The sequence below is a fragment of the Telopea speciosissima genome, chromosome 1 (genome assembly GCF_018873765.1).
Source record: "Telopea speciosissima isolate NSW1024214 ecotype Mountain lineage chromosome 1, Tspe_v1, whole genome shotgun sequence".
NCBI lineage: Eukaryota > Viridiplantae > Streptophyta > Magnoliopsida > Proteales > Proteaceae > Telopea > Telopea speciosissima.
Genome location: NC_057916.1, coordinates 11,050,390 through 11,076,005, shown reverse-complemented (window position 1 = coordinate 11,076,005; position 25,616 = coordinate 11,050,390). Strand labels below are relative to the sequence as shown.

Genomic DNA, 25,616 nt, shown 5'->3' with positions numbered 1-25,616 from the left:
AGAGAAACTAGTTCTCACGTGTTATTTTTCCCAAGAGCCCTCATTTCATCATCCATAGCATCTTTCTATCGTGGGTCTACTAGAGCCTCCTGCCAATTCTGAAGAATGGAAACAAAGGACAGAGAAGACACAAAAACACGATAGGATAGAGAAAGGGAATCATAAGACAAAACATGAGAAATAGAATGTAAAGTTCAAGTTCGTTTACCTTTCCGAACAGTAATAGGTAAATCAAGAGATGGATCAACAAAAGGACCAGCATGATTACTACGGGAGAGAGACTCACCTGATGGGATGGTTGGAACTATGGATCCTAGATCAAAGGAAGGTGGTTGACTGGGTAGAGTAGGCACAGTTGCAATGGTGGTATCAACTTGAATGTTCCAAACACGCCCATAAACATGTAGAGGCTTAAGAGATGACATAAACTCCCCCTAAATTGTCATTGAGGATGTGTGGACTCCCATTGAATAGATCCATTCTCTTGCTCTTGAAATATTGGTCCATCAGATGGAGAAACCATCGACACATATTCCCTAGTATTGTTTACCCCCTGAAGATGTGTTAAGGGAGAGTAATAAGCTTTAGAATCATGAAAGATCACATTCATGGTAACCAAGACACGTCGGGAAGGAGGATGGTAACATTTGTAGCCCTTTTGGGTAGCCGAGTAACCAATAAATAAACATTTGAGATCCCTGGGATCAAGTTTACCATGAGGGAAATGGTTACGAACAAAACAAACACACCCAAAAACTTTAGGGGGAACAACAAAGGAAAAAGAACCCTGAAGAACAAAGGGGGACACCGAAAATTTAACACACGAGTGGGCACGCGGTTAATAAGGTACACTGCAATTAGGACAGCTTCACTCCATAAACAAGAATGTACATGCATCTCAAACATAAAGGAACGAGCAACTTCCAGAAGGAGGCGGTTCTTGTGTTCCGCCACACCATTATGAGCAGGTGTATCAACACTACCCTGATCAATCCAATAAGATTGGAAGTCACCATCCATATATTCAGTTCCATTGTCAGTGAGAAGAATTTTTATTTTAGCATCAACGAAACACCTCATTTTTTTTACACAACAACAACAACCATAACCTTATCCCAACTAAATGGGGTCAGCTACATGGATCCGTTAAAGGCTATAACAATAAAAAAAATAAAAAAAATAAGAGAAGTAAAAGGGAGTAAAAGGAATAAAATGAAGTAAAAAAGACAATAAGTAAAGGGAGAAGTCGAAGCAGTAGTCAAAGCAGTATCCTAGGGACATTCCCCTATCAGGGGTCGGCTACACGGGTCTTTGTCCTCCACATCGCTCTATCGGCTGTCATACTAGGATCAAGCCCTACCACATGCATATCCTTTCTTACCACTTCCCCCATAGTCATTTTAGGCCTGCCCCTACCTCTTTTAGCTCCGTCAACTTGAATCTGATCACTCTTCCTCACCGGTGCATCCATAGGTCTCCGTTGTACATGACCATACCACTTCAAGCGTCTCTCACGGAGCTTCTCTGGGATTGGTGCAACTCCCAATTCAGTTCTAATACAATCATTCCTTACTCTATCTCTCCTGGTCTTGCCACACATCCTTCTCAACATCCTCATCTTATCTATATTACTCTTCCTAACTGCCCAACAATCCGCCCCATAGGTCATGGCCGGTCTTATTACTGTCCTGTAGAATTTCCCCTTAAGACAGGCATGTGTTTGTCACATAGCACTCCCGAAGCACCTCTCCATTTCAGCCATCCTACTTTAATTCTGTGGGAGACATCATCCTCTGTATCCCCCTCTTTGTTAATGATTGATCCCAGGTATCTAAAGCATTCACTTCGTGGTAACTCTCGTTCCTGAAATTTGACCACTTCATCACCTCTGCTGGTTTGACTGAAGTTACACATCATGTATTCTGTCTTTGTTCTGCTTAATTTAAAACCTTGTGTTTCCAAGCTTGATCTCCATAACTTCAACTTTGCATTAATCCCTTCCACTGTCTCATCTATCAAAACAATATCATCAGCAAAAAGCATACACCAAGGGACCTCATCTTGGATGTGTCTGATTAAATCATCCATGATGAGTGCAAACAAATATGGGCTTAGAGCTGATCCTTGGTGTAACCCAATTGCAACAGGGAATTCACTACTTTGACCATCTGCCGTTTTGACACTTGTCACCACGCCCTCATACATGTCCTTAATTATATCCACATAGTTACTGGAGCTCCTCCTTTTCCTTAAAACATGCTAAATGAGCTCTCTAGGGACTCTAACATAGGCCTTTTCTAGGTCGATAAAGATCATATGGAGGTTCCTTTTATAAGCTCTAAAAATTTCCATAAACCTCCTTATAAGGTAAATAGCTTCTGTCGTGGATCTCCCCGGCATGAAACCAAATTGGTTCTCCGAAATATTAGTTTCTCTTCTTAGGCGGGCTTCAATGATTTTTTCCCATAGTTTCATGGTATGATTCATTAGTTTTATGCCTCTGTAGTTATTGCAATTCTGGATATCACCTTTATTCTTATAAATCGGAACTACAATGCTTCTCCTCCACTCATCTGGCATTCTCTTTGTACTCAGAATCCTATTAAACAACATGGTTAGCCAAGACACTCCCCCGAAGTCCTAAGCTCTTTCACACTTCAATTGGTATCTCATCCGGTCTTGATGTTTTACCTACCTTCATCTTTTTACACAACAAATATACCCAAATGGTACGAGTATGACAATCGATAAAGGTAACAAACCAATGAAAACCAATAATAGAAACACAACGGGTAGGGGCCCAGACATCAAATGTATCAAAGAAAGGGAGTTATACTAATTTGATCAGAACTAGGGTAAACAGTATGAATCTGCTTGGCTAAAAAACAAGCATCACAGAAAGTCACTGGAATGACAATGCTGAAAAATAGAAAAAACTTTAGCTGAAGTACTAAGGGGTGGATGGCCCAAACGTCTATCCCAACGATGCAAGTCAGATAAAGCTAGTTGAGGAGAACCCAGGTGATGCTCTTAAGAAGGAATAGTAGTTGAAGGAGATGATCCATGATCGAGCAAGTACAAACTACCATGCACTCTACCATTGCCAATGGTTTTCACCGTCACCAAGTCCTGGAAAACGCAATGAGAAGGAAAAAAGGTAAATTTACAGTTCCAATCTCTGGTAAGACTATTAATAGAGAAGAGATTAGTAGTAAAGTAAGGGACATGTAACACAGCGAAAAGAGATAACAGAGGAGAGCATCGAATAGAACCCTTCCCTAAAAAAATAGAGAGGGAACCATCCGCAACTCTAACTCTTATCTTTACTTGAACATGGAGAATACTAGAAAAAATGGGTTGATGACCCGGTCATGTGATCGGTGGCCCCTTATCTATTATACAAGGGTTGGATGCAACTGAGGCACAATGACCACCAAAGGAGATACCTGAATGGGTAAAGGTGGAGTTAGAGACTGCAGGAACTGTGGCAGTAGAGGCAGCAGATGGTGAAGAAGATGTCGAGGGCTCCAATTTTGTGATGGGCTCCAGTCTGAGAAGTAGAAGCTCATCCCGAGATAAAGAGATCCCATAGGTGCAGTATCAGTTGTCTCAGTATGATGGGCAAAACCCGAATGAGGAGTAGAGCCACCACGAGATGTAATGTGACGACCATGGAGTTTCCAGCAAGTTTCCTTAGTGTGACATTCTTTCCCACAGTAATCTCACTTGACTACCACCCTATTAGTAATAGAACGGTCACCAAAACGGGTACGACCTCCTCTAGGTTGAGAATCATAACCAATATAAAGAGTTGATCTCTCCTGAGATATGGGTTGTGACATCGCAGTACGACGACTACCTTCCATCTGAACCAAGGAATATGATTGCTCCAAGGTTGGAAAGGGATCACTTCATGACTGAGTACATGAGCTCGAATTTGATCAAACTCCACATTTACTATGAAAACCACTGCAAATTTGAACTTTGGAACTTGTGTGATTTCAGGTTTCAGTTCTGTATCCATGGTTGCCTCGATGCTGTGGGCTGCATCAGTAGAGGATGCGGATCAACTCCTCGACACACCTATGGAGGATTCTAGGGAGTCTTCCCAGCTTGCTATTCTGGAGTCTGAGGACCCTGCTGGTACCTTGCATCAAAGCTACTTGTGTCGGATCTGCTGGCTTGACCACATGCAGAACCTTTCTATTTCCTAATCCTATTGTAAGTACTAATTATTTATATTGTATAATATTGATCAATTAGAGTTTATAGGGATAGAATAGTAATTTACCTCTGTGGGACCCGCATCTCCAGTGGGGAATCCAGTTCCCAGTAGTTACCCATGTTGGGATTTCCCCTGATGTCATATGATATCATTTTATAGTTAGAAGAAGCTAATTAATTAGATAATTCTAAGTAGAATCAATTTTAAGAACTAATTTAGAAATCAGATTTTTTATTAATTAAACAAACAAACCTTAATTAAACCATTATATATATCTAAGTCATTTACACTATTCACAAATCTCAAAACATAAGAATCGGTCCAGCCTTAAGAACCTTAGAGGAGAAAAGAAGAAGAAGAAGGGAAAGGAGAGGACATACCTTAGGGCTTTGATTCTCTACTTGAAATTGAAGCTTTGGAGTGCAAGACCTTGGCTGCATAAATCAAGGCTGCCTTCATCTTTTTCTCACTGCTGTACTCAGGTAGGCCCTGATTCTGCTATTCCCATCTCTACCTTCTCTATTCTTCAGTCCTACTTAACTCCTAAACCCTAATAAGCCATTAAAGCTTGCAATTTATGGGTTAAATTGACCAAAACCTATGTTTTAACCCTAAATTGAACTAATTTGGGTTCAGATGTGACTGTGACCTGAGAATTGCATATTAGGAATTTAATTCACAGCTGAATTATTCAATTGACAAACCCTAGATTGCTAATTAGGGTTAATCTCTTAAAACCCCCAAATTAATATTGGTTTTTGAAATTAAACTATTAAATTGAATTGACCCACCTTAGAATAGGTCTAAAACATGAAATTGGAACCTTGCATGTCAAGATCCAAGGGTTACAAACAAAAGCCCCAATTCTGACTTTTGGACCGGATGGAGTTGCAGGCCTGCAACCGGTCGACCGTAGGGCCTGAGCTCTGAATCCGGTTCAGTGTTTTTACCCCAATTTGTCCCCCAATGCTTGGGTTTTGACCTAGGACTCTTCCTAAGCCTAATTTATGATGTTTTGTGTTATTTTAGGACTGTATAAATCTGTTCTTGAGTGGACTATTGGAGTTCTGCTGACCTATACTAGTCTATCATATCAGGTAAGGGGATTTTGACTTAATTTTGTGTGTTTATTGACTTAATTATATCTTTGTTAAGTATGCCATGTCATGCATCACAAATATAACTTAGATCATGTAGTTTTATAGCTTTTAAATTCTTTGCATTAGTTGCATGCGAATTAGGATGCATCAGCATGATGCATTGCATTGATACTTTACTTTGGAACTGTATAAATGATGATGATATATTGGTTATCTTACAATTACTCTATCTGATACATATGCCATCATGTTAGACTGCATATGGTTAGGATTTACATTGCCCAGTACTACGTCCCTTATTAATAGGGGAGAGGTGTTGGATAACCCATGGTAGGTCCGCAAGGATAATTCCGGAATGCCATTCACTGTCCCATGTTACCGTAGAACACTCAGGTGTGGGAATAAACAGTAGGGTTAGTCGCTAGGGGTCCGTTAGCGTCAGATGTATAATGCCTGAGCTACCGGGTCTCCACCATAGTAGAATGGTTTCGCTCAGATGACCAACATCTGGTTATGTGTTTCCGGGACCGAGGCTAGCATTCTATTACAGTAGTACTTATACCTCATGTGACTTAGTATCCATGTTAGGAGCATGTTGTTTAGGGACATTCATCATAGACTATTTGTATGTGTTTGCATGTTTTTCCTTACTGGGCTCAGTGGAGCTCACCCCTGTGTACACCTTATTTTTTAGATGATATTGCTGCTATCTCTGGTGTTGTTGTGGGAGTCCCTTCTACTCAGGACATTCCTTCAGCTCTCGGAGTTGATACTCCTCTCGTGGTGGAGCACGAAGCAGTGATGACTGCGCGTTCTCTTGAGCTGCCTGACAGATCAAGCTTCTTCCTTCTTTTTTTTATACACTTTTGTACATAGACTGTGTAGATATATCTTTTGGTCATAAACTGCTGTGTGGGACAATCTTGTAGCTCAGTTCTCTTTCATATATATAACAGCTTATCACTAGTTTTCCTTTATTACTGCCTTAGTTCTATAATTTAAATTGCTTCCGTTGCTTTTAAATTCTGTATTTGTGAATATGATTGTGAATAGGGTACTGCACTTGCGATCCTGGTGGGTTGGTTGGATGTCAGAGACATCCAGTCACCATGACCCTTATAAACCGGGCTGAGGTGTGACATTTACCCCAGCCAAAAAATCATACACTCTAAGTTTGTCTTCTCTCTTCTTGGAGTTCGTGGCATCTGTGGAGCAGGTAGCCTGAAACTGGAAGTCCTCATAAAAATCTAACTTATGCCATATCCACGTAACTCAGAGTAATACTGAGATAGTGACATCTCCTTCTGCTTGGTTTCATGAACTTTCTTCCTCAACTCATAAAACTGAGCATCATTCCCAGCCTGGGAATAAGTATCTTTGGTTGCTTTCCAGATCTTGGCAGCAGTATTCATCAACAAATAGCCCCTTGCAATATTGGGGTGCATAGCATTGAGAAGAAAGGACTATGCACCATTGAGAAGAAAGGACATTACCAGGGAGTTATCTGAACTCCATTTCCTTTGAGATGGACCAGCAATAGTAGGCTTCTCAGTTTCACCTGTAAGATACCAGGCAAACCCTCAGAAATCGATAGCAGGTACTTGCTCCCATCCAACTTGATGGAGCTGGGGAACGAAGAAAAATCATTGCGAGTCCCATGACTCACTCCATTGGTCCAGTTGATGCAGTGGTTAAGTCAGACATGACTGCTGATCCCAGAAAAAAAAATCGCAAGTAGAGAAGAGAAATCTCTCTAAAACATGTAGCAGCAATTGAACTTCACAATACACGAACCAAGACTTTCAGGTCATAGATCTAGGCCGAAGAGCACCAAATAGGCAAAAAGGAGCCCTCGGTGGGAAGAGAATCACCACCAAGGACCTAAGAATGGTGGAGACCGATAAGTAGGAGTACAAAGAGAGAGAGAGTCAGAAGGTGGTGGTGGACGACGAGAGGGAAAGGGGAGAGAGGTGAGCGGTGCTAGGGTTTTTTCGACTTCACTGTGGCATTAGGGTTTGGATCCCAAGGAGGATCCTTACTCTGATACCATGAAGAATTTTGGCGAAATGTGACTTGTATCAACGAGACACCAGCCAGCTTTATTTATAATAGAATGATACAAGGTACAAGTACAATAATGCCCTAAGTCAACACTAGAGAAACCCTAAGGACAATTCTACCCTTATACTCATATTACAACAACTATGAATTCTTGTGCCAACACCATAATTCCCATTTGCCTTTGTACCATAATACTAGGTCAGAACAATTAGATTATCAACCAGGCAAAGTAATATTCTTCAAATTTGATACTTCAGTATCTAAAAATATACGTATTATTCTTGATATACCAATAATCCATAAAAATAAAATTGAGCAATCAAGGAGTAACACACGATTATGAATGGCAACGGGTAGGGAAAGGTTGGATAATGGCTTTACCCTTATCATCCAAGTAATGCAGAGGGCCTTTAACCTTGCCCTATAGCATAGGATAAAAATTCACCCTTACCCTTACAGTAGGGTATGGATAAAATCTTCCCTTATCCGGTGATAAAGCATCTAAGCTCATAGCTAGAGGTTCATTTCCCCAACTCAAATCAGCCTTCAAGGCGACAATTGTAGGTGCGAGTGAAAGAAATCATTTTACCATGGGCAGTCAAGGCCTCAAGGGGCCCTAAAATTGTTGGTGTTCTACTCCACCAAGTAATTTCTTTCTTTTCAGTGGATTAATATTCCCAGCACACTAAACACACCTCTTTTGGACATAGCTCAGTTAAACAAGTCCTTCCTTACCAACCCAAACTGTAGTCCTACTACATTCAACTTCAACCACCCGATTCTTCATTAGGGCAGTCACTGATGCAAGTTGCACATGACTGAAGTACTGAACCTTCTCAAGCAGCTTTCTCTTCTATATTGATCAGTTGGTGCTATCCCTAGGTTCCTACAAATGCATTCATTACAAATTCTATCTTTTAATGCCCCTCTACTCATCCATCTCGTATTCTCAAGATCATCATCACAGCTCCACTCATTCTATGTATGTGTTAATCTTGTTAATTGACAGCATTATGCTCCATGCATGGATGAACTCATAGCTGTGTAATAAAAATTACTTCAATTTTGCTACAAAACCAAATACTTGCAAATTCAATGCTAAAATTAAAAAATAGTTTCAACAGTGGAAACAATAGGTGATATCATGAAGAACCATTTACACTTGAATAGGTTAAATTCCATACCTTTTTGGACTCAGCATAGAGCCCCATGCCAGCAACATAGAAAGGAACTTCACGGCAAAGTGTCGCACCAGTCCCCCGAAAAAAACCCCTGATCCCATCTTTATGCAAAGTCCCCAAAATTGCCTCACCTACATTGTCAAAAATGCCAGCCTGTAACCTTTGCTTCAATACCTCACAGGGAATCCGCACTGCTGTTCCCAATATTGTACTGCAGAAGGATGCTACAGATTGGACCTAATTGACATAGCATATCAATTAAGTTACTCAGTTAGACAAAAGTGATAAAAGTTTATCACAATAAAACTCTCCCTCTCTCTCGCATGTGCTGTGTGTGCAAACTTTGTGCATGCACAGATGAAAAAGGAGGATGATATGTAACAGTGTTTTGGGCATTTTGGGTAATGCTGAACAGTGTACAGGTTGGTCATTTTCCCTATCCCTGTCCTCTTCAAACTTGACACCCAATCTTCATCAAAACAACTTAAATGATAACTGAAGTATATACCTGAATTTCTGGAAGTGTTGGGGCCACATTTACTAATATAAGCTTGCTTGCTTCAAAGGTTCCAGTTCGCAATCCATGGCTGTTGATCAAAAGAATCAAATTGTACATTAAATAAACTGAGTCAGAACAATGCAAGATCCCTCTCCTTGCAAACTAAAAGGTGGGAAAAAAGACCTAGAAAATTGACCAAGAATAGCGGGGATAGAACCCCGATACAATCCCCGAACTCCAATTTGAGGAAGCTTTGACACAAGTTCTGGGAAAGAGAGTGTTGATGCTTGCACTCGAGTCTGATGAGTCAAGATTTTTGCCATGAAAAAAGCTCAAATAATTTAGAAGTTATTTTAGACAAAAAGATTGTCGTAAGAATCAAAATAAAAAAACATCCACTTCTAAAATCCAGTTTTCCAATGTTATGCTTTAACAATTGTTCACTACTTAATTGAGCAGAATTAGGAATGTTACAGCTACAATGATAGAAGATTCTTTATGGTATAGAAACTTATGTTTTCCACAGTATGCTTACAGGAAATCAAATTAACTTGGTAGTCATTGAAACCCAGTCAAGGGGTTTTCATAAATTTTAGAACTCGTCCAGTGATGTATCATTCGACCATCACCTACAGATTTCTTAATTTTCATTATTTTCAATATTGCTATCCATGAAGACAACAAAATCAGATAACTGGGGAACCATAACCCAAATTTAAGATATACCAGACCTGATGGTTGGTTCCGTTTTCTTATACCTCTCTCTCTCTTCTGTTCTCAGCCTACCTTGGAACTATCAAACTACGCCATCAAATACTCCTTGTCATACCGTTACACCCCTTATTCCCTAGACTGGAGCGCCCTACTGAATTATTGTAGCATTTAGTACAAAGTAAAAAAAGAATACTTCTCTTCCACTTAGGACTCAAGTCACTCAACCATACCCTCCCCATTATCAGAAATATCTTCTTATTCAACCTTTCTGTTCATATTCGACTCCACAATATATGCATTGACATTTTTCAATTTTCAAATAGTAAGACAAAGCATTGGGAGGAACTCATGACAATAGAAAACAAAGAAATGAAACTATTAATGTTTGGGTCTTCAGCCTCTGGATATCTCTTGTTCTCCAGCCTCCAGTTAATTCACTCTAAGACAAGACAATGAACAAATGAAGGCCCAACAAATGGTACCAAGTATCTAATACAAGCCCATGATTTCACTATTCACCAAGTGCCTTGCTCAACACCATCTTGTGCACTAATAGGAGTGCTTCACTATCTTAAAGAAAAGCATCCAATTTCAATCAAATCAAACAGAGAAGTCAGTATTTAAAGAGTTAACTAGTTAAGACAGGAAGCCAAAACATGCTGAGATATATCTAGCCTTAAAACTGGCATTGTCAACCAGACTTATTAGTGCGTATTGTAGGAATATTGATTTTCCTAGCTTGAAAGATATGCAGCCTACTATGCAAGAAATCAATAGCCAAAGAATTTGCCTTCATAGTATCAACGGGATGCAATAGAGAAGTGGACAGCGCACAAGCAAGCCCCCCTGCCAACGCAGATTTCAGAACACTTCCAGCAGGAATTTCCACCGGTGGTGCAACAGCAACAACAGTAGCAGCTTCAAACCATATATTCCTGTGGATAAAAAAATGAATTAATGAATTATCACAAAATTCAATTAATAAAACAACATGCTACAAAAATGGTTCATGACTATCAAACACTATAAAAATAAAAGTGAACGAGAGAGCAAGGATGCGGTATTGCTATCAGCTATCTAACATATCACATATAAAGTTTCATCAATTTGAAGGTTAATACAAACATCATTGTGAAAAAGAAAAGTAGAGAAATGTGCTCCATAGAGCTCTTCTGTGTTTCACTGTTCATTTTGATCATTGATAAAAGAATCTAGCCAGGAAATGTGAATGAACAGTAACTATTCCAGTGAACAATAAAACTCTATGTTATAAGGACGCAGATGTCGGTGTTGCCATGTTGGGAGTCTGAGTCCAACATGGTCATGGGGTCTTGGACTCAACAGACCCCAAAAATAGGACTTCAGGGAATGCATATTCTTTTCATACTTAAAAATATATGACTGACTTCTACTATATTAGAATTTGAGCGTTATTAGAGGGGGTCAAACCCACACTGTTATTTTACTAACTTATTTTTATCTTAATCATTATAAAATATTTAATATGTTGATACCAGTACTACTATACCATAACAGTATTTTATTATTGGATGCAGAAGCAATCTATGGGCCCAAAGGAAATGGTCTGACCAAGTGATCACCATCAAGAACCATGAGGGTTTGAACTTCAATCCCCAGGCGAAGAAAGAACTCATGACTGCTAAAAGCCTAAAACTCAATAAAATTCAAAAATATATGAATGAATAATTAAGTTAGAAGCCCTAAACAATTCTTATATAACTCTCTGAACCCTACTTGACTCTTTCACACCACTTGAACTCCTATTCTAGAGAATATTTTATCCATTACAGCAAATAAGTTAAAAATAAAAAATAAAAAGGCTCACCGAACACCACTTTAACATGACTAATCAGGAATTCTAAGAATAAGGAACGAGCTTCCATGGAGAAGCAAGAACCTGTTAATCCACAGGATCTGAACCTCCAATTGGACTGAGAAAGGGTATGTCAGGCCTTCGTAAATAGGGGGTGTGAATTAATGATGACATTCACAATTCCAAGAGTCCAATCATAGCACCAAATCACCATGGCTGAAGAGATTCTCTTTTCACCCTGGGTGGCGGAAAACTCTCTCTAGAATAATAAATAAAATGAGAAATGACAGCTAAAAGGAATTGTAAATGTGAATGGTGTCTTAATTAAATCGGAAAATCTCTAGACCACTTCTGCCCCCATCAATTACAATTTTGATATAAGATCGATCCAATCTGATGGATCTGATAGGCCTGTGAGTAAGAGCCCCACTAAGGGGCCATTTGTTTGACGGAGACTTAGGTGGGTGGGAGAATTGGGGTGGGAAAGTGCTGATGCGGCACTTCAAAATCCCACCCCAACCTTGTTTGTTTTACCTGGGGAGTGAACTTACAAAGCTCAGGGAATAACATTAAATGTTTTGTCTGCTAACGTGGCACTTGAAAATCCCAACCCTATCCTATCCAAAGTCCAACCTCTCTAGAAGAGCCTGCCTAGAAAAGCTTTTACCAATCAACGTAGTAAAAGATCACATAAGAAAGCTATCACTGTTTGGCTGCAGGCATTCTAGGGGTGGGCAACATGTTTTTCCAAAAGGACATGCTTCTTTTTTCCATGTCTAAAAGTGAATAGCTTGTGAAACACAATTGTCAACTTTCCCATGATAAAAATCCACCCATTACACCATCCAACCCATGCACATGCATGTTTTCACTGCCACAGGGGAAGAGAAGTGACGTGAGTAGATGAAGTTCAGGCACATTTAGAAGGCAAGACCACCACATTGCCTTGGCAACAAGATTTTAACCCAAGCCAGAACAAATTTGTAAAGATCATTTCAATTTCTATGAAGTGCATCCTCTTGAATACATATATGATCCTCCTGTCTAGAACTGTTATCTATAGTTCTGTATAACATCATAAGACATAATTCTCAGGGTTTGCATGTCAAGTTCTATTATGGGGTATACTCCAATGATTTCTACTCCTTTTTGCAAGATTGCATTCCATTTGACCCACACGGATGGGCAAAGTCCAAAAGTAATTAGAATGGCTACCATTCTTAAAAGGAAAAAACTTCATCATTTTAAAAAAAAACTTGAACTTTATACAAAAATACAATAATAAATCATTAAAATCTCTCAGACTCTGCATAAATACTTAATACTCCCATTAAACTAAACGCATAAAAAATCTTATTTGAAACCAAAGTGGATTTACTTGCTTAGTCATTCTTTTCAAAACTTTTGAAATGACTGATCATTATAACATGCCAAACACAACTTACCGGGGATCATCTTCAAGTCGATCAGAAGGAAGAAGTAACATGAAATTTCGGAAATGACCATAGGATATAGATCCTTTGGTGTCAGCATTCAGAAAGCGCATCATGGCAACAGCGTTATCTTTATTGGCTGGAAGTCCAGCATTTTTAAGAGAAGTCAAGATTTCACTCTTTTGCAGTGTTCCAGATTTGCTCAAACATAGAGTTGTATAAGCCCGAAGAATGGTAGGTTCCTTCTGCTCTATCAAGGACAAAAACTGTTTTAACCGAAACGATTTTGAAAATAAGTGACTTCGAGTGCGGTGCATAAATTCCCGAGCATATCTCCGAGGTAATTTTCTCTTTCTCATGGCAACTTCAAGATCTTCTAGCGTTACCTGGCCATCTCCATCTCTATCGAGCTCCTCAAAGAACCGCCTTCCTGTATGCACATATCAGCTGTTTCAAGTCAGGATTAATCATTAAGACATGACAGTAATCAGAGATCCATTCCTACCATTATAAATCTCCAGACCAGCATAAAGAATAAGTTAACTAATCAAATGAATGAAGTGACAGGTGAACATGCTTTAAACAAGTAGAGGTACTCTACATAAACAATAACAACTACAAATGATACCACCATAGCGAAGCTCAAATTATTGGATAACCTTCGTGCAAATAAAATCCAAGCTATAATTATACCGTAGATGATTAATTGTAAAAGTCATACAGATATCAAAAAAGTTTCAAAACACAATAATTCTGAAACACTGCTTTGTAAAATTATGCAAATTGCCCTTGAAATGCAGATAGAAAGTAACATGGGTGGAATATATTTCCGATACTTAAGCTTGGTCAAACACTAGAATGGTTTAAAGTTATCCACAACTACAATGAATGCACATAAATATAACTGTCCCACAACACTCTATGTGCCTTATAATAATCCAATAAAATGGACACTCTAATACAAAGCTCTCAATTTTGTGGAAGGTAGGTAGGTCAAATTGCAGTTGAACAAGGCATCTAAAAGCTCAACCTCCCTAGGTCTTACATGAGTATCATAATTCCACTCTATTTAGCTCATGTCTTCTGTTAACTCATATCTATACTCTCCCTTCAATCCATTTCAAGACTTCTTAATGCAATCCAGGGTTCGAAAACCCCGTTTGGGATCGCTATGGCCCACTCAAGTGCCTAAATAGGTCAATGTGTAATAGTATTGCCAATCTGGTAATTAGACAGAATTTTCTAGTGGCCACTTGGTAGAAAATAGAACAAAGGATACAATGGGGACTTGCAATTATTTAACAGGGACAAACTTGGAATACATGATAAAATACAGACTAAGGGGAATAAAGGAGGAAAGAAGGGCTAATATGGGAGATGCCCCCTTGATTCTCTTCACAGAATTTGTGGTCCATACTGCAGTTCCTTGTCTCCTTCCTGATAAGCACTTGGATTACTGAAGCTTCACGGAACCTTTCAGTACACTCAATAAGAGGCTCGGCGTTCCCTAACAGAATCATGTTTTCTCCTTCAATTTCAATAGCAAAACAAGCTTCTGCTCCTCTTGTAGCTTTTGTCTCCACAACATTATCCCTTCTCCATCTCTTAATGAAATTAAAGGAGGGCAAAACAGAAGAGATCACCCTGAGGTATCTCTTGGTTTGAAATCTTAAATACTCTGTTTCTCCTCCTATTTCACAAAATTTGCACCCATATATTCTATTTTAATCTGGTTTATCTTAAATCTTGTTGATTATAAGAACCCATCAATAATTCAATTGCATTTATCACAACCCATCAATAATTCAATTGCATTTACCACAACCCATCAATAATTCAATTGTATTTCTCCCTTCTAGTCAACTCATCTGGAACTATATTAGCTTACAGCATGGATTCATCTTGTATACATACAGGTAATTCATCCATAACTAATGTAACGGAGTCCAGATCATTGGATGGAATTGGAAGCATGGCCATCTAACACTAATTACAGCTTCATCAGACATATCCTTGGTATCCTTACACCAAAATATCTGCTTGAGCATTGTATGCTATCTGTAAGTCAATAACAACCATCCAAATATCTTTCATCTCTCTAGACTAAACCAATTGTGTAAGGAAGCAAAAAATTCAGTCACTGGTCTACCCATCAAAAATCCAAACTGATTTTATAGAAGTCCAGTTTTGTGACTTAATCTATTCACAATCACTCTCTTCTAAAGTCTAATAAGTTTAATATCATGGTAGTTGGTGAAGTTTTAACTATCTCCTTAGTTCGTCCTCAATTCATCCAGCATTTCTCAGTGTTCCTAGTCCTGTCGAACAATTTTTTTAACCAATATGAGCAACCACCTCCCATCTAATTCCAAAACTCACTTGGGACGCGAAACAGATCCTATATCTCTATCATTCTCAAAGCCTTTCAGACAACTTAATTCTACGGAAGTAACTGTGGTCTGTGGTTATTGTTTCTTCACTGCTATTGATTGTGAATTATTATTGTCACAAAGGTCTGTTATTTTTCCAAATGTCACGAGGCATCTATTTGGCCACATGGACATATTGATGTAGATCCAAGCCTCCTCGAGTTGAAGAAGCCACCCTAAGCATAGGGTCATAGTAGGAGCCGTAGTATAGTCTATATTTAGTTTTATTTCTGTATTTTTAAATTGAACCGGTTCAAATTGGTTGCATTCAATTGGTTCAATTTAAGTTGGTCTAATTTAAGTGATTTTTATTATGTGTCTTTTATTTTAAGTTATTAGGGGTAGATAGGTCTTTTAACCCTTTTAAACTTTAAGTTGATTTGATTAAGTCTCCCCCCCCCCCCCATGATTTAAGTGAGGGAAGATTTAGATTTGTAATAGGATTGGGCCATTGGCCTCTTATTAATAAATAGAAAACGTGGAAGGCTCCCCCACATATTCAGAGTTTAAAAAAAATATTCCGTTGATGCTTTGCTGCTGCCGCCATTGCTCCCCTTGTGTGAGTGCTGCCTAGTGGACCTCAAGGTGAAGGACTGGTGGATTGCGGTGACTCCTTGCATCTGTTTATGATCGGAAGGTTCTTTTTCAAGCTTCTTCAAGTTGCTGATACTGCAGATCTTCAAGTCCAGTAAGTTTATTTAAATTCCTGCAATTCCCTTCGTCCTCTAATCCTCCAACCTAGCCCTAACCCATCCCATTGGTTCCCCCTAACCCTAACTTCACTTAAACACTGTTTAGCCTATTCCCTCCATCAATCATCATTAAACTTCATCCACAACCTTCATACTTTACTCAACAACAACCCTAATTTTAATTCTCCATTGCAGCCTTATAATCCCTTAAACCCTAATTAAGCCCTATAGCCCTAACTTCAAACTAGACCTAACCACCCATCAAAATCTGATCTTTCTATTTTCATCTCACTCTCCATACTGCCATTAACACTCGACCAGCTCACTTTCCCCAGATTCCATCTCTAAACCCTAGATTCTAAAAACACCCAATTTTTACAAGGTCTCCAACCCAAAACCCTAGATTTCCAACTTCATCCAAATCAAACCAAACTTACATTAATAGACTACCAAAAACCTGCACATCATTACCAAATAAAACCCTAGCTCAAAACCCTAACCCTAATTCTGACTTAGTTTACCTATTTAGTCCCAATCGGCCAGCATAGTTAAAACTCTGATTTACCTGGTACCTAGTAGGATCCTATCCTATCTAGGACTACATTGCATATGATATGTCCATTCCCACCATTGATTAGAGAGGACATGGTCTAGATTAACCACATGTCAAATTTCAGAGTCTAATTCAATCAAATACCCCCCTTTCGTATTGGCACGCATCCCATTTATGTCCATGTAAGTGTACCAGTACTCTAGAGTCTAGACATTACTGTGCAGTCTCCCAATTCTGGGTGGGAACAAATGGTTTAGATTTCTTAATATTAAAAAAAAAAACATAAAATGGATGGCTCAGATTTATCCTGTGATTTTCGAAAACAACAATTTCCATTTTTATATGGATAACTACCCTATTTAATTTCAGACAACTACTACAGAAGTAACATGGTTTTAATTTCTTCACTGCTATTGATTATTTAAAACAACCACTTCATATAGCACTTCCATCCTTCGTTAATCTTCCCATGTCTTATTCACCCAAAAAAAAAATTCTTCCCATGTCCCATTAAAATTCTTAATACATATAAAATGATCTAGGTCTCTACTATTTGCACCTAAAAAGAGAAAAAAGAGAACAGAATGTGAAATTTGGAGAGCAAAGTGAGCAACAGTGTGTGTGCTTGTCTGCAAATGTGTGCCCGTTGGGTAACACATCCATGAAATAGAATGCATATAGATATTTAAAATTATTTTTTAACAACTTATGTGAAGTAAACTTCATAGCACTTAAATAGCAACAAAGCAGTCTCCTAGTGATTATACTTTTTGCACAATTTTCATAATCTCCTCGTATGCAAAAAAAAAATAACAATTTTATTCTATAAATTAAGTTGTTTATTTCCCTATTTATCTATGATAACTTGATTTCAACCATTAAAAAAAAGGGTGTGTCTGTTTGTAACCAAGCAAGTTACAAACAGAAATATAACTAGACATTTTTGCCCTTCATACAATGAGGTGGCAATAATAAAAGTACTAATGAAGTAATTTCTCAATGTGGGAGAGAGAGAGAGAGAGAGAAGTAGAGCACCTTCCTCCTCTGTCACTGACCCACTGCAAGTCTGCAACGCACTGCTGGCAGCCATGGCGCCGTCTGTCGCAGCGGCAAACGGATTGTCCGGAGATCTACCTCTGGACCAAATTTGTTTCCAACCAGCTGTGAGTTGCATCCCCTCCACCTTTGGTGAACCTTCAGACTACTCGCACCCCCATCGCCATGATCCCCTGCTGCCCCTGGCACACCGATATGCCGCTGCAGCTCCCCACTCCGGTGTGATCGCCTGCTGCAACCCTCCTCTGTTGCTGCGATCAGCCACTGCAATACACCCAACATTGTTACAGTCCATTGCTGGGGCTGCAATACATCCAACACTGTTACAGCCCCCTGCTGCAATCCCGGGCCACCCACGATCTCCCTGCCACCCGCCTCTGCATTTGTATGTAAAATAGAAAATCCTTTGATGGTTGATGGAGAGCCAATTAGGAGAAAAGAATTCTGAGATGAAATATATGCAGGGGAAGGATCTCACCCACAAACTCACACACATTTGAGCACCAACAAATTTAATATTCACTACTCAATCTATCTTCTCACATTGGTTACAATGCAAGTATTTAAAGGGGAAAATAACAGAGACTCCTATGCCAAATATAAAACTGAAATAACTTGCAACTCAAACTCAAATTCTATCTAACTCCTACGTAGTCAACCCAAAACAAATAAAAGACTTAAATAAATAAACTAATTCCAACCCTAATTGGACCAAAAACCATTGGACCGGTTCTATCTGGGTTTGAGTTTCCAAAGCCTATCATGCTGGTCCAACCAGTGAAGTGATAATGGATCAATTCTCCCCTCTGAAAAGAACTCAACTCCGCCGAGTTCGGAAAAGGACCAAGGAGGCCATCTGAAGCAACATGCTGGAGGAGGAACGGTCCAACTACTCTATTGAGTTTAATGTCAGGGAGATCCTTAGCAGGAAGAAACTTCATGGTTTTGTTGTCGCGCTTAAAAGAGTAGGTATTCACATACCCATAATGTCATACCTTCTTATCAACAAACCACGGTCGACCAAGAAGAATATGACATACTTTTAGAGGGAGGACGTCACACTGTACCATATCCACGAATCCACCAATAAAGTCGGTGACTAAACACTTGTCTGTAACCGTAAAATTAGTGTTGTTCACCCATGCAACTTTGTAGGCGGGTGGATGTGGCTTTGTCTGCAATCCCAGGTTAAGAATAGCGTCTTCAGAGACAACATTAGTGCAACTACCTATATCGTCACTAGACTACATTATTGGCCATTGCACTTTACACGGATCTGAAAGATATTTTTGCAATGCCAATCTTCATCCTTAGTGACTATGTGAGTAGTCAGAATAGGACAAAGAACATAACAAGGACGTCACTCCTCATCGCTGTCATTGTTGTTGACTTCACCTAGTCCACACTCTGGCTCTAAATCAACTATCTCAACACCAAGGGGCTCTTCTGGACCACAAGGTATAAAAGAGTCCTTATCAACATAAGTTATCAAGCGGTTAGGACACTGAGCACTAAAATGTCTGTATCCTTTGCACGTGAAACACAAATGGGCAGCAACCTTTGGCATCACAGGAGGTCTGTCAGAATTATGCTGAAACAAAGAATATGGTCAGCTAGGACGTGAAGATACCATGTCAGAATCACGCCAAGGTGGAGAATATGGCCGGTTGGGCCGTGAAGATGCCATAGATGAACCAATAGCTTTTGGTTTGTTGAATGACTTCCTGGGGAGAAAATTGTTGATGACTGGAACTGGGACCCCTTGGAAAAGTGTCTAGAAAATTCCTTCAAGTGTATGGCCGCTTCAGACTTTCTTCTACAATTCTACCTAATATGCAACCTGTACGACATCCTCCATTGTAGGCAGTCGACTGGATGCGAGTGCAGCACTAATCTGAAGCTGCAAACCATTGCAAAACTGTGCCACCAATACTCCTTCATCCCACTCAAAATCAGATCAAGTGGCGTAATAATAGAATCTAGCAACAAACTCCTCAATTGTTAGGTTTTCTTGTTTCAACTGTGCAAACCTGAGGTGCATGCGTTGCTTGTAGTCTGTAAGCAAGAATCACTTGTTCATGGCTTCACTCATTTCAGCCCCAGTGACTAACCAATATCTCGGGTCCGTTCTGTTGTTGTTGCTTGATCCACCAGACCCGAGCTATGCCTTTTAGTTTAGCCTCTGCAAATCAGACTTTTCTGGCCTCAGTCAAACCGTACCATCTGAAAAAGGTCTCCAAACTGTGAATCCAATCAAAGTACTATTCTGGATTATTATCCCCATAAAAATCGAGGACGTCCAGCTTTGCTTCTCTTTTAGCTCCATAATCATCATATTGACCAACTCCATAAGGTAGTTGTGGTAGTGGTAGTGGTAGTGGTAGTGGTGGTATACCATAAGACAGGTCCTGTGGGAAGGAGTTGGAAGAATCCTCATACTACATGGGACTCTTTCCTTTATCAGAAGCCACCAGTCGGTCAATAGAAGCTTGCATAAATTCCATAATTGTCTTAATGGAACTGACAAGGGCAATGAGAGTATCAATTTTTTGCATCGGTTTCACCTTTATATGAATTGAGCTGTTGGAGAATTTCACTATTGGCTACCATGGTTAAGACAAACAAGAGAATACTCAAAAGGGTAATGGCACAATAGTAAATAAATAGAAGTTCCTAATAGAAGGGCGGTACAGTAACATTGAGATTTAATTAGAAACACAAGGTAATGTATGTGGAGAGGCAAACTTGGAAGTTAAATAAAAAAAAAACAAACTAGAATAAGAATAGAAGGGAGGGGTAATTCTGGAAAAGAAAAAAAAACGTAACACTCAAAAGAAAAGTAGGACGTAAGGAGTGGAGGGTAATATAGGAATAATAGGTTTTTAGAAGGGTACTTATCTCTCGCTGGTAGAGTCTAGGTCATATTTGACCTCTTGAGGGTGAGAATGGCGTTGGAAGTTGGAACAAGATCGACTACAAGGAGATCGAGCCTCGAACAAGCAGTTGGGGAAGTTCGACTGGGACTTGAAGGTCGAGGAGAACTGCAAGGACTGCAATGCGACGCAAGGTGAGGATGGATCAGGTATGTCCAATCAATCTCCTACCTCTGAATTCTTCTTCCGTCTTTTTTTTTTTTTTTTTTTTTTTTGGTTGTGTCTTTTTTAATGGGTTGTTGTTGGCGGAACCATAACGAGGTTCGATCGAAGTTTAAGAGTAGAAAAAGAGGGGACAGTGGGGAATTCCCAGTGGAAATAGAATTCTGAGATGAAATATATGCAGGGGAAGGGTAAAGGATATCACCCACAAACTCACACAAAGTTGAGCACCAACAAATTCAATATCCACAATTTAATCTATCTTCTCACATTGGTTACAATGCAAGTACTTAAAGGGGAAATAACAAAGACTCCTTTTCTAACTATAAAACTGAAATAACTTGCAACTCAAACTCAAACTCTATCTAACTCCTATGTAGTCAACCCAAAACAAATAAAAGACTTACATAAATAACCTACTAAATAAATAAACAAATATGTTTAGAACTAATTGCTGTAACCAAGGTGGTTACGAACAGATTTTCCCTAAAAAAATTGTTAACTCTGGATATCATCTATGCATTTTCAAGTTTCTTTTTCATTGTTACCATAATTCAAATTGGATTTTTAAATGCTTCAGTATATAGTTGGCTGTTCTATTATTGCCAATGTTGTACCTTTGTTGTGTTAAAAACAACTCCATTCCAACATTCTACAATTATTTCCATGTTATGTTCTTTCTGAAAAGCACTTCCATGATTGGATCAACATTCTTTTTCACTCATGAACTTCTTCTTGCTGACAATCATTTTATTCACTTGCATTTGTGTATTACATAAATGCTTAAATATATCATCCAAGAATCCAATATAAAATTTTAGAAAAGCATACTGTAGTGTGAATTATATGTAGTTATGTGTACACAAAGTATAGCATAGCAAAGAACCACAGTCCCGCAATCAAAACCTTGCTGGCCCACACAAACAGCTTAAGCATTGAGTAGTAAGTAAAAATAATAGTTCAAGATATAAGGTTTTGCTGTCAAACTTCAACCCAGAATTAACTGTAACCTATTGATTACAGAGGTACATACCTTCAGACTCAGTATACCTGAAGAAATCCTGCACAGAGAATAACTTTTTCTTGTCAGGATGTTCTTTAGAGGACTTCCCTATTTGAGGGAGAAGCTCAATCAGTTCTGTCAATGAAACAGTAGGGAGTGTGGACCGCAATCGCTCAACATTTGATAATGGAATGTTAAGCAACCCATTTGCGGGCTTCTTAGGTGAACTGCTTTCTGTTTCTTCCCTGTTACCAGCAGAGACGTCATCTTCACTCTCTGCTTTGACAGAAGAAGTTGCTCCTACTAGACTTGATGGCACACCTCCGACTTTTGCAAACCTCAAGTTCCCAAGAAAGTAATCAACATCTGCCTTTTTCCCTTTAAGTATACCTGTAATTAACCCTAAGTGATCAAATTTAGGCAAAGTTTCGGCTTGACCACTCTTATGACATGTTTGCTGGTTACCCTGGTCAAATATCTGAAGATTTTGGGTGATCTGGTCAAATATTAAACCTATAAGGAGTTCCAACGACAAATTGTCCCCTTCCTTGCACGTTGTGCCCTTGTTCTGAAATGACCCAGAAAATTGAACATCATCCCTCTGCTTCGGTTTAGATGCCACCCCTGACGATGTTGATTCTTTGCATGAATCTGAACAATTATTGTCTTGGGCACCCTGTTTCTGAAAACGTTTCCTTACGTTTTTGAATGGACTTGGAAACGCCTGAACAAAATTGTTAAGCAACAAAGACCAGGTAACTGCAAACTGCAAGCAGTTAGTACAAGAGACCTTCTCTCCAACTGAGTCCTTTTCTTTGGATCCTTTCTTCAGAAGCTCGGCCCTGCGGTCATTGGCTCCGGAGTTGGGAATAAACGTTCCCAAGAACGTCTTGATCGGAAATTTTAACAATAAGTTTTTTTTTCTGTCATCAACAACTTCCTCGCACTGTTTCTTCTTTAGAGAAGAACTCCTCTTACTGTTCTCGGCAGCACCGAAATTCAGTTTGGGGAACAATTCAAGATTATTCGCCCCACTTCTCGGACCCGCCCAGCAATATTCTAGATCCTTAGCAGCGCGACGAATTCCAGCTTCAAGTGGTAAAAGAGCACCCTTAACAGCGTGAAGGGAATTAAAGAAGGAATCTACTGGGTCATTCGCAGAAACCATTACTAATACAATGGAAAGCAGCACTAGATTTAATAGTGCAAATCAAACAAATAAAGCAGTCAATACTTGCATTGCTTAAAAGAATCACAACATCATCCGACAGGACAGGAGCAGACCACGAAGAATAGACGATTTACCCGAGACATTCAATATAAAAAAATCCGGTCGTTCCGATCAACAAGCGAATGAGATCTGTTGAACGAAGCAAGAAAACAATCCTGTCTGAAACTAAAAAACCCTAACAGTACAAAGTATTAAGAATCCGAAAGGAAGTTCATCGAGGCCGATCAAAATCATTGGCGGAAGTCGGAAATGTCCTCCATCGATATTCGATACACAAACCTTTCAAATCAGATTCGAGCTCGACGATAAGCAGAGTAGAGCTTAGCTGATTAATTTCTCTTATCTAAGTTTGGAGGATTTTAATCCAATGGCTCCGGGGGGAAATACCTGCGAAGTTTAGCGTCGAAATTCCGCGAAAATTGGGCGGTGAGAGCAGAAAAAAAAAAGACCGAAACCAATGAAGATGAAGAAGAAGAGACGCAGAGAATGGAATGAATAAATTTGAACAAAAAAAATAAGGCAAAACGGGAGGATTGTTTTTTCCTTTTTTTTCCTCCCATTTTTAACCTCCGGAACAGATAAAGCTGACGCAGGGGCCGCGTAGAACAGGGGACATCTTTATCCCCTCAATTTACCTGCCCCTCAATTTCCTCAATTCCATCTAATAGAGGGCGGAAATGATCATCCTATCCCTTGTCCGAAGACATTGCCCTAGTGGGATCCACGTCCCTCTATTAGAGGGAATTGAGGAAATTGATAGGCAGGCAAATTGAGGTGACAATTTTCCGTGTAAATGGACTTGCGATTGCGATTGCGATTGCATTTAAATGGTGGGAACGACCCTATAAAAGGAAGTTTTTTCGGTTCTAACCACTGTGTGTATGTTTAGTTTTCTGGTAAATCCTAAAGTGTGTGTCTTGTTGAATAGTTTTTTTGGAAAAATAAGATTTTTTTTTTTATATATAAGGATCCCATGCTACGTGGAGCCAGCGCCCACATATAGTAAGGTCAAAATGATCAATTTGGATCCTCTACTGCCGAGCTGCCCGGCGAGAACATGCTGCCCAGACACGGTGTTGCGCGTAATGTCTGCCTTACTCTTGCCCAAACACCTTGCCCGATTGGGGGTAAGGCGATCATTGCATGCAGTACCGTGTCTAGGCAGTATGGTCCTATCGCGCAGCACGGTCTTGCCGGGCAGCTCGGCAGTAGAGGATTTGGATCCCGAAATGATCGGGGCACCCCTAAATGAAATGAAAATTTTCATCCCTATTGGAGAGGGATCCACTAAAGAAGACCCTTATCCTTCCTTTTATTCGAAAGAAAAGGAGGATCCCGAACAAAATAGATGAAACGGAAAAGATCCAAATGAATGGAAACAAAAAAACAAATGATGAATTCCACTCTCATTTTAAAGAGACATCCTATAAAAATAGCTCAGTTTTCAAAAATTCTTATCTAGATGGAAATCCAAAAAATTCAAAGTTAGAAGTACTTGAAAAATCTGGCCCCTATTGAATGCACTTGCATGCGCTTTCATTGGCTCTTGCGTTGGTGCAAGGGCCATGTAGTTTGACAATGATCCCCTTCTTGATTTTATAGGGAAAATGTTTTTCTACAATAGTGTGGCCTATGCCAATGCTCCGCTGTGTCTATCTCCCTCAATTTCTCATGTGAAATGACATTTCTAACCCTTATTAGGGGAAGAGACAGAGAGAGGCCCACGGATGCTAGTATAGGTGAAGCTCCAAGATAGGAAACTCCTCCCCCTTTTTTTGTATTCATGCAGAGTTTCTACATTGTCAACCCCCCACATCACATCAATGGCAATATAAAAAACGCAATCATTCGCATGAGCCCAAATAATCAATGGAACAGGAAAAATAATAATTAAAAAAAAGAAACTTATTACGGTAACAAGGGTCTGTTATTTACCCTAACCCACGTCAATTACCCTCTTAAAACTACAGTCGAGAGATATTAGAAATAAATTTATGGGATAGTTAAATTAAATCACAGCCACGATTGGAAATATAAAAAAAAATTTGAAGAAAATCAGGAACTTTAACGGGATTTCTTAATAAAAGGTTAAATTGTAATTTATCACCACCTATCTTCCCCAAAATCTATCTAACCTCTCTCTCTGTTACCGGCAAATCTTCCGCTCACTCCCAATTTCTCTTTTCTCGTTCTCTCTCGCTTTTTAGTCCAAAAACCCTCTTACCCATTTCTCTCTCTTTTCCTATAAGGTTATAGGTTGTTGATTAAATCTTGTATCAGAATGCTAGGTTTTGGCTGCATCGTTCTCTTTGGCAGTAAATCTCACTGCTTAATAGTCGATGTCTCTACGAAGGAACCCCAAACTCTAATATGCAGGCGCAGAGAAGCATGGTTTGCCCGTTTAAATGTTTTTTTATATCTGTTCCCCACTCTTAACAATTTGTGTTTTGCAAATTTGCTCTTTTGGGTAGGTTTTTCCAGACAATGAAATCTCGAGTGCTGCATTTCCT

General features: G+C 39.3%; 1 protein-coding gene across 3 annotated transcripts in view; it reads right to left on the bottom strand.

The window, feature by feature from the left end:
• LOC122651549 (calcium-binding mitochondrial carrier protein SCaMC-1-B-like) overlaps window positions 1–23,448 on the bottom strand; it is a 28,064-nt gene extending 4,616 nt beyond the window's left edge. For 2 of the 3 annotated variants that reach the window (XM_043844970.1, XM_043844980.1), the window contains exons 1-6: window positions 21,906–23,448; window positions 13,060–13,477; window positions 10,571–10,715; window positions 9,250–9,365; window positions 9,076–9,154; window positions 8,571–8,804 (exon numbers count right to left, since the gene is read on the bottom strand). In XM_043844970.1, the coding sequence (XP_043700905.1) occupies window positions 8,571–8,804; window positions 9,076–9,154; window positions 9,250–9,365; window positions 10,571–10,715; window positions 13,060–13,477; window positions 21,906–23,043 (2,130 nt within the window). In that variant the 5' untranslated portion in view covers window positions 23,044–23,448. The remainder of the gene's footprint in view (window positions 1–8,570; window positions 8,805–9,075; window positions 9,155–9,249; window positions 9,366–10,570; window positions 10,716–13,059; window positions 13,478–21,905) is intronic. The other variant, XM_043844987.1, reaches the window with a different exon arrangement.
• Window positions 23,449–25,616: the final 2,168 nt, after the last annotated feature.